The sequence below is a fragment of the Myotis brandtii genome, unplaced genomic scaffold (assembly GCF_000412655.1).
Source record: "Myotis brandtii unplaced genomic scaffold, ASM41265v1 scaffold46, whole genome shotgun sequence".
Taxonomy (NCBI): Eukaryota; Metazoa; Chordata; class Mammalia; order Chiroptera; family Vespertilionidae; genus Myotis; species Myotis brandtii.
In genome coordinates, this window is record NW_005367587.1 from 5,199,198 (window position 1) to 5,209,714 (window position 10,517).

General features: G+C 39.1%; 2 protein-coding genes across 2 annotated transcripts in view; one reads left to right on the forward strand and one right to left on the reverse strand.

Annotated features, from left to right (window-relative positions):
- TIMMDC1 (translocase of inner mitochondrial membrane domain containing 1) overlaps positions 1 to 4,869 on the forward strand; it is a 26,223-nt gene extending 21,354 nt beyond the window's left edge. The window contains exons 6-7 of the mRNA XM_005875331.2: positions 1,476 to 1,586; positions 4,389 to 4,869. Coding sequence (XP_005875393.1) covers positions 1,476 to 1,586; positions 4,389 to 4,539 — 262 coding nt within the window. The 3' untranslated portion in view covers positions 4,540 to 4,869. The remainder of the gene's footprint in view (positions 1 to 1,475; positions 1,587 to 4,388) is intronic.
- CD80 (CD80 molecule) overlaps positions 1 to 10,517 on the reverse strand; it is a 59,865-nt gene that overhangs the window by 4,992 nt on the left and 44,356 nt on the right. The gene's annotated exons all lie outside the window — the stretch shown is intronic.

Below are 10,517 nucleotides of genomic sequence, written 5' to 3' on the forward strand. Positions count from 1 at the left end.
TGTGCTAGGTGTCCTATAGGGCCCAGTGGCTCAGCCTCCCCAATTACCTGAGGTGGACACTCTTGGTGCACCCCTTTGTGGGCTTTGTGCACAGTCTTGTTGTAGTTAAGCCTTGATTGTTGTAGGAAACACTGGGAGGATTTGATCTCAGGCCAATTGGGTGTGAGAATCAGCTGTGTCTACGGTGGGAGAACTTCTGTGCTGAAGACACCCTTATGGGGCAAGACTTGCTTCAGTGGGGCTTTGGTGCTCACTGAGTCTGCCCCCTGGGTGTGTTCCTTATGAATCTGCGGAGTTATAATTGGATGGTCCCACTCTGACCACTGGGTACACTGGCTCTTGCATCTAAGGAAGTGCTAATCTAGCCTCTGCCTGAGGCTACCCTGCAGAAGCCAGCTGTAGAGCAATGCAGGTTGCCCTGGGGCCTCGGGAAGCTGCAGTTTGTTAAGTAATTTTCAGATTACAAAGGGCCAGGCCTTTCATATGCAAAAGCCTCTGTGCACGGCTTGGGCGGGGCGGAGCCCCAGGGGATTAACTGGGTAGGCAGAGCGAGCCATATGGCTGCTCTCAGTCCTGTCCTCAGAGGCCCCGGCAATCGCTGCGTGTGCCTCCGAGAGAAAGCTGCCCTCGAGTTCCGACCGATGCCCGACAGTCCCGTTTCTCCTGTATGAGTCTGGGTCCCCAGAGACTCGCCTGGAACTGGAGCTCAGAGCCTGAGACTCCCTCCCGATTGAAAAAGACAACTGCGTCTTCAGTTGCTAGCCCTTTCCGCGTGCGCCTCCGTACCTCTGCACTTTACTTCCGCACCTCCTCTGAGTCTCAGTGTTTTTCTCTTTCCTTCTAGTTGTAGAATTTCCACTCAGCCAGCCTTCCTGTGGTTCTGGATGATGTCCGTTCTGTCTTTTAGTTGTATTTTTGAAGTGGTTGTGCGAGGTAGCAATCTCCGGTGTTTGCCGCCATCTTGGTTTCTCTTGTAAATTAGTTTTTTAATAGGTAACTATTGGCATTGTGGGTGAGATTCAATTTTAGGATGTTTTGGTGGCTTCAACCCCAAAAGCTAGTAGCATTCCTCCTCCAACCAAAAATACCTGCTCCTGAGAGGATCTGGTACCATTCTAGATATTAACTTTATTCTGAGAAACCTTCAGTATATAGCTACTTACTAGAGCTTGTCACAAATATATATTTTCCTGGTTAATTTTTCATTAAAAACAGCCAATTTATAGACCAGATGTATGTCACTTACTTTTAGGAAGATACCATTATTGTTTTTCTCTGTTGTTCAGACCATGAAGGAAATTACCTTGATTTTTTTTTTTTTTATTCAACAGGGACACTTTAATTGTCAAATGTTCCTGTACCTATCGGTGAACAAGTGGCTCAGTTGGTGTTGCTTGTGTCTTAGCAGAGATGCTCACATCTTGCCTGATCTAATGGCTTGTTTTTCCTAAGCTTCCCCTCTGCTTCTTCCGCAGTACTCCTGTCGGGAGCCTGTTGATGGTACTCCAGAAGTACTATGGTGAGACGATTCAGGAGAGAAAACAGAAGGATAAAAAAATACTCCAAGAGCTGAAACTGGAAGAGTGGTAAGGAACATGCTAAAACTAGGCCTTTCATAGTGCTGTTCTCTTAAACGATTCATCTCAAAGAAAAGTTTATTTTTACTGAGTTCTTCAACTTGTACCCTACCTGGTCTTCTCATCTTTTTAATTAAGGAGATTAGAAAAATGGAAGACACTAATTTTATTTTTAATCTGATGAGGATCTTTCCTTAAATACATTTTTTAAAGTTAAAATGTAAATTTCCTTTGGTTGCATGTTTTTTCTTTTCCTATATTTTCGACTGCATAAGGAAATTATATAAAGAAAATGCACAGCAGTGAGTGAACTTTACTTGACTTTATGTAAAAGGTGGTATCCTAGTGTACACATATATCTATAAACAATGTGGAACATGTTCAGTCTCCACTTAAAAGATTCTGCTTCTTGCTGTGGATGCAGAGGAGTTAGGTAGACGTAGTGGCTGGACATGGACTGGATACCACTGTGGAAGATGAAAACTTTCATCGGTTCCATGTAGTCATTCCCTGGGCCAGTAGTCAGACTGACAGCAGACTTCATGCTGGTTCTTTGTAAGATCAACATAACGGGCTGCCATTTAGTGTTCCTTGTACAAATAATTCTCAGGGTTCAGCTTCCTGGGTACCTCAGATGACATTTGCTGCACCTGCTGCATTGATAGTTGAGTAGATAAGCAGTCATTTTCCCCCAGATTTTTATTCGAAACTTCCATTTGTGCTAAACACACACAGAGATATGGGAATTCTTGATATCTGTAAAACTGTTGTCCAAGTGTTACAGGTGGAAGTGGGGGGTCCTCATCTCCACTAGGTCTTCGTGGGGGTGGATTTCTTGCAATATCCTGAGAAAAGGAATTTTCTGAGATTTGCATGGGAGAATGAGTGATTTTTATTAGTGTGGAATTAAATCCCTGAGTTTCCAAAGTCCCATTTCCCTTAGTCCAGTCAGAGAAGAAGTATAGCTTGGGTTTCAGTAGAGCTAAAATCAAAACCAGTGTCCAGAGTTTCTGTTCCACGTCTGCACAGTCCAGTTCAGTATCAGGCCAGCTCAACTTGTGTTTCCCTGCTGCAGCCCATCAGTCCATTGCATGTGGGGTCCACAGGGCCACATGTCTATGGAGGAAACACAGGCAAATGCTAGAAAGCCAAGAGAGACTACAAGAGAGAGAATTCTTTTGTTTAGGAGATTATGTAGTCCCACATTTTTGTGGGCTTGCAATGGCCATGCCCATTCTGGCCAAATATCTCTGTTCCCAGGTGTGACTGACAGACAAGTACCTTCCCTATGCCACCTTAACTTTACTGGGCATGTGTCTGTCTCCTCTTTGTTGGCTCCCAGAGAGTGTAAAATTACAGCTTCCTGGTGAAGCTGCCCAAATGACATACCTATAATGTCTGGCCTGACTTCCCTTTGTTCCTTTCCTATTATTGATAACTAGTCAATTACAACAGTATCTTAATGACTTAGGTGCGATAGGAGAAAAAGCATTGATTTTTGGAGCCAATGAAACCTTGAAAACAATGCTTCTAGCTAGACTATTAATTAGTCTATGATCTTAGATATTTTTCTTAACTTTAAGCCCTCAGTTTTCTCAGTCATTCTAAGGGCAGAATCACACCACAATATTCAATATATGTTTGTTTTGTTCCGTTCTCTTCTCCATACTAAGAGAGTGGATGGGATATGCGGTTATGTAGGTTCTAGAATAAAGCACTTAAACTTCTGAGTACCAACATAAAATTTAATGTTATGAAGAATTGAAAGCATTACCTCATTTCTAGTTCTTGGATATCATAAGAGACTTCTTTTTCAAAAAAGAAAACTTTGGGAAAGGAGTTGGAAAGATAGGGAAAGTATATTGACTATTTGGATCTGATATATGTAGTATGGAAGAATTAGCATTTGGAAAAATATGAACAAATAATTTTATTACAATAAAAAAAGAAAATTAGAGAAGTTGATCAGTTATTCAGAAATGAAAAACCTCAATAATGGGTAAAAACAAAAACAATTATCAGAATGAAAGAATACTTTGGCAGAAGGGAATAGTAACAAAAATGTATAGGATATAAATATATATATTTCTGAGTAGTATTAATCTAATAAATAGTTAAGAATCTTTGTCTACTTCTCTAGGGGAATCAAGCAAAGTGAGAGTCTAAAAAATTGCTGTCGTGAGTAGAAAATGTAGAAAACTAGCTATAGACATATGGAAGAAACAATGGTCAAGTGTGATTGTAAAGAGTTGAAAAGAAAGTCATAGGTGACCCTGATAATCACTTAAAGAAAGGAAGACAGTAATGCTTGGTTTAGAATAATAACTTATCTGTTATTTAGAAATTAGATTTTAATTCCTTGTGTATACGTATATACATCTACAGTGTTGTCCCATCTGATTTTTCTGTACCAGGATTACCATTGTTACAACCTCTGTGCAATTTCTGAAAGGTCTGGCAATAGAGAGTTTAACAGAGTGGCAGGGGACTCATGTACCCTGATCCTGAGGGCAAGAGGATAGCCAGGTTGCAAGGCTCACACCTTAGCTAGGGTGCTTCAGCTCCTGCATGTTGCTCCTGCAAGAACTCTGCTGACACAGCAGCAATATCCATCTTGGTAATGTGAGAATTCTAGTTGGCTTGTGAGTGGAACAGGTTAGAGAGAGAAAGTCATTGTATTTAAGTGCAAGGAACAGTGTTTGCTCATAAGTTGCAGGGAGAATAAGACAAGTGCTATATTTTAAAAAATAATTCTATGAACTAAAAAAGCAGAACAGTACTTGATATATTCTTTTCATTCTTTGATTATAGGAAAGCCAGATTACAAATTACTGAGCTCCTCCCTGAAGAAATTGAAAGTAGCCTACAGAAAAATCAACCCAAGGATGATATTAAGAAAATTGAAGCACTGCTAAATCTTCCTAGAAACCCCTCATCAACAGATAAACAAGACAAGGACTGAAAATGTTCTGGACCTGAAACTCACTGGAGAGTTGAAGGGAGCTGCCATGCCCATTGAATGCCAGTAGTCAGACTACTCCTTGGATAGCTGATGATAGGTGTAAGGGCTAGCACCTATAATGGCAGTGACTTGCTCTTACCTTTTTTTAAAACCAAGAATTGGGTTGTTGTACTCTCACTTTATTTATCCTTAAATTTAAAGACATACATATATTTATATTGGTCAATATATGTATTTGACATATCTATATTGATCGATCAATAGATCTTTTTCCTGAATTTTACAACAGTAAATTAAAAATTTCTCAAAAGATTAAAGTTGAGTTCTATAGATTGTATATGTATTCTTGTAGCTCTTTAAAAGGGTATTCTGGAATCTCTAGGAGGAGAGAAAAGAACCAGGTAAGGCAAATTGTCTGTGAAACCCTCCTGCCCTTGGGTCCTAGGAACAGTATGGGCCTACATTTGTAGTAGTCTTTGGCTTTTGTTTTTCTTTAATCCTTGCCCAAAGACAGTTTCATTGATTTTTTAGAGAGAGAGAGAAACATTGATGCAAGAGAAACATTGATCGGTTGCCTCCCATGTGTGCCCCGATCAGGGACTGAACCTGCAACCTAGGTATGTCCCTAAACTGGAATTGAACCTGAGACCTTTCAGTGTATGGAATGATGTTCCAACCCAGTGATCGGCAAACTCATTAGTCAACAGAGCCAAATATCAACAGTACGATTGAAATATCTTTTGAGAGCCAAATTTTTTAAACATAAACTGTATAGGTAGATACATTGTTATTAACTTAATTAGGGTACTCCTAAGGCTTAGGAAGAGCCACACTCAAGGGGCCAAAGAGCCGCATGTGGCTTGTGAGCTGCAGTTTGCCGACCACTGTTCCAACCAATTGAGCCACACCAACCAGGGTGCAGTGTTTGGTTTTAATAAACAATTTAAAAAAAATGATTTCTATGTCATTTGAAAGAAAAGATAAATTTCACAAAAAGGAATTAAATAAGCATTATTAAAGAAACAGCCCAATTTTGTTTCCTCTCTCAGTATTGCTGACAAAGTGTCTATGCTATATTATGAAAGAGTTATTTAGTATAGATACATAGTCTCTATACTCCAGGAGCTTGCTGCCTCAGAAGGAAGCTATTCTATGGATTGTAACTTTTACTAAATGAGGGGGCGAAATGACTGAATCAACTATCAAAAGGAAAAAATTGCTAATGCTTTGTTTTAGTGTTAGACCTCATAGTTCCTACTTTGAAAATACCTTGTTCAAAGGAACAAGGTTTGCGAAGCAGCTAGTGTGGTGGCTAAAACAGTTGCCTCTGGCAGAAGACCACTGACTTGGAATAGCAGTCACGTGGCTTCATAGTCTTGGGACTGTAGGAAAGCCATTTTCCTTTAAGTCTCAGTGTTCTCATCTGTCAAATAGAGTTTCTAACTCAAAATGGATGTTAAATGAAATGATGTATGTAAAATGTAGCACAGTGTCCTGGCACATAGGGCATTGTATTTTATTTATTTTCTTTTCTTACTAAATTTATTGGGGTGGCATTGGTTAATATGATCATATAGGTTTCAGGTGTGGGTTTCTACATTACAAGATCTGTATATTACACTGTGTGCCCACCACCCAAAGTCAAATCTTCTCCCATCACCATATATTAGGACCTCCTTCACCCCTCATTCCGTTCTTTCTGGCAATCACCACACTGCTGTTTGTGTTCACGAATTTCAGTTTATGTCCCACATATGAGTAAAATCATATGGTTCTTAGCTTTTTCTGATTGACTTATTTCATTTAGCATAATATTCTCAAGGTCCATCCATATTGTTGCAAATGGCAATTTTTCATCCTTTCTTATGGCTGAGTAGTGTTCTATTGTGTATATGTACCACATCTTCTTATCCAGTTCTCTACTGTGGGACACTTTGGTTGTTTCCATGTCTTGGCCACTGTGAATAATGCTGCAACGAACATAGGGATGCATATATCTTTGAGAATGCATGTTTTCTACTTTTTCCAATATATACCCAGGAGATGGATTGTTGGATCTAGTCTTAATTTTTTGAGGAATCACCAGGCTGCTTTCCATAGTGTTTGTACCAGTCTACATCCCCACAAGCAGTGAATAAGGGTTCCCTTATCTCCACAATCTCTCCAACACTTGTTATTGCTTGTCTTGTTGATAGTGGCCACACTAACTGATGTGCAGTGGTATCTCATTGTAATTTTGATTTGCATTTCCCTAATTGCTAGTAAGGTTGAATATCTTTTCATATATCTATTGGCTGTTTGTATGTCTTCTTGGGAGAGATGTATTTTCAGGTCCTCTGCCCACTTAAAAAAATTATTGATTTCAGAGAGGAAGGGAGAGGGCAAGAGAGATAGAAACATCAATGAGGAGAGAAAATCATTGATCAGCTGCCTCTTGTATGCCCCCTACTGGGGATAGAGCCTGCAACCTGGGCATGGGTCCTGACCAGGAATTGAACCATGACCTCCTGGTTCCTGGATCGATGCTCAACCACGGAGCCACACTGGCCCAAATGGGTCACAAGATCAAATGGACATAATTGACATTTAGAAAGCCTTTCATCCCAGAATATCAGATTATACATTCTTCTCCATTACACATGGAACATTCTCAAGGATAGACCAATATGTCGGGTCACAAAACTAGCAAATAAATTGAATTTATTTCAAGAAAATTGAAATTATATCAAACATATTCTCTGACCATGATGTCTTGAAATTAGAATCAACTGTAAAAAGAAAGTAAAGGAACCCATAAATATGTGGAGATTAAACAACATACTACTAAAAAATGACTGGGTCAAAGAAGAAATAAAAGATGAGATCAAAAGATATATAAAGACAAAGGAGAATGATAGTACAACATTATCAAAACTTCTGGGATACAGCGAAAACAGTAATTAGAAGGAAGTTGTTAGGGTTTTGCTGATGACATGGGCTGTGAAAGAATTCACAACTAAAAGAAGAGATGCAGAGAGGAAGTTTATTTTACTTTCCATGAAGGGAAAGGGCCAATCAATACAGGGCAAGAAACAAAAAGTATCTTCCATTTTTAAAGAGTAATGGCTGCTGTTGCTAAAATCCTAAACAATATACTAGCAAATCGAACACAAAAATACATTAAAAGATAATACATCACGATCAAGTAGAGTTCATTACAGGGGCACGAGGATGTTTTAATACACACAAATCAAGCAATAATACACCACACTAACAAAATTATATGATCTTATCAATAGATACAGAAAAAGCACTTGAAAAGATGTAACATCCATTTATGATTTAAAAACTCAATAAAATGGGTATAGAAGGAAAGTACTTCAATATAATAAAGGCCATGTATGACAAACCCTAAACTAATCATAATGGTGAAAAACTGAAAGCTTTTCCTGTAAGATTAGGCGCAAGACAAGGATGTCCACTCTCACCACTCTTATTCAGCATAGTGCTAGAAGTCCTAGTCAGAGCAACTAGGCAAGAGAAAGAAGTAAAAGGCATCCAAATTGGGAAGGAAGAAGTAAAATTGTCATTTTTTTTTTATGGAGGACATGATTCTGTATATAGAAAACCCTAAAGACTTCACCAAAAAAACTATTAGAAGCAAAAAATATAGTAAAGTTTCAGGGTACAAAATCAATGTATAAAAATTCACTGCTTTCATATATACTAACAACAAAACATCAGAAAAAAAATGAAAAAATTTTATTTTGCAATTGCAACCAAAAGATTAAAATACCTAGAAATAAACTTAACAAAGAATGTGAAGGACCTATATAGTGAAAACTACAAGGCATTATTAAGAGATTGAAAAAGACTCAATGAAATGGAAAGATATTTCATGTCCATGTATTCAAAGAATCAACATAGTGAATATGTGTATATTACCCAAAGCAATATACAGATTAAATGCAATCTCCATCAAAATACCAATGTCATTTTTTAAAGAAATAGGGCAGCAATGGGCAGCAGCAGTTCCTATTCCCAAAGCCCTCTTTTCTCTGGCTTCTTAGTGAGCTAAAGCAGCCCTATCTAGGCTCATTTCCCCACCTAGTCCCTCTCCTGTTATCTTAGGCCAGTGGTCAGCAAACTCATTAGTCAACAGAGCCAAATATCAACAGTACAACGATTGAAATTTCTTATGAGAGCCAAATTTTTAAAACTTACACTATATAGGTAGGTACACTGTTATTAACTTAATTAGGGTACTCCTAAGGCTTAGGTTAGGAAGCTAAAGGGGCAGAGCCACATAGGGCTCGCGAGCCGCAGTTTGCCGACCACTGGCCTAGGCCCTTCCTTGTTTCACTGTCCCCAGCTTTAATAAATGTTCTCTAAAATTCATCTGGACTCATGTTGTGAAATTTTTCCTGCACAAAGTCAGGAACCCACACACTACCAGCTGGCCATAAGCAGACCTGGTCAGGACAGAGTCCCCTGTCCAGTAACAATCATCCTGGTGGGAAAGGGCTTCCTAGAAAGTGAGAAGTGAACAAGAAGTTGAAATAAAAAGAAAACAGGATAAGAAACTGAGAGATTGCTGTGGGGAAAATATGTACAGGCTGCTGTGGTGTTACGAAAGAAATCTGAGCCTCATGTCCAATTTGAGTTTTGGTTTTGCTCCTCTTCTGTCTGAACTTAGCAAATCATTTAACCTCTAAGATCCTTGTGTTTCTCTCCCATAAAGTGGAGATAGAAAGATCATGCTTGTAGAGATTTTTACAAGACTAAAGTAAAATGTTTTTGTAAAATATAACCTGTTAATATGTCTCAGGTATTTCATCTATTTTTTTATTAATTTCTAGAGAGAGAAGGAGGGATAGGGAGAGAGAGAGAGAGAGAGAGAGAGAGAGAGAGAGAAACATCAATGTGAGAGCAAAACATCCATTGACTGCCTACTGCATGCCCCCTATTGGGGATTGAGCCCACAACCCAGGAATGTGCCCTGACCAGGAATCAAACCAGCAACCTTTAGGTGCATGGGATGACACCCAACCAAGTAAGCCACACTGGCCAAGCATCATCTTTTATTTTTTAATTCATTTTTCTTTTCCTTTTTTAAAAAAAATATATTTTATTGATTTTTTACAGAGAGGAAGGGAGAGAGATAGAGAGCTAGAAACATCGATGAGAGAGAAACATCGATCCGCTGCCTCCTGCACACCTCCCACTGGGGATGTGCCCGCAACCCAGGCACATGCCTTTGACCGGAATCGAACCTGTGACCCTTCAGTCCGCAGGCCGACGCTCTATCCACTGAGCCAAACCGGTTTTGGCATTCTTTTCCTTTTTTAAATTGAATTTATTGGGTGTGGCTCAGTGGTTGAGCATTGACCTATGAATCAAGAGAATCGATTCCCTGTCAGAGCACATGCCCAGGTTGCGGGCTTGATCCTCAGTAGAAAGCATGTAGTAGACAGCTGGTCGATGATTCTCTCTCATCATTGATGATTCTTTCTCTCTCCTTTCTTTCTCTCTCTGAAGTCAATAAAAAAATTTTAAAAATCACTAAGAAATAAGTAGACTTTATTGGGGTTACATCGGTTAATAAAATTATGTAGGTTTAAGGTGTGCATTCTATAATACGTCATCTGTATACTGTATTATTTTATTTTTCAATTACAATTGGCATACATTATATTAGTTTCAGATGTACATCCCAGTAATTAGACATTACATAACTTATTAAGTGATCTCAATAAATATATCCATTTGACACCATACATAGTTATTACAATATTTTTTTAAATTAAATCTTAATTGTTCAGATTATTACATTGGTTCCTCTTTTTCCCCCCTATCGCTCCCCTCCACCCAGTTCCCACCCCACCCTCTGCCTTTACCCCCCCACCACTGTCCTCATCCATAGGTGTACGATTATTTTCTGGTCTCTTCCCGCACCCCCCCCACCCCCTGCCCCCCAAGAATTGTCAGTCCACCCCCCT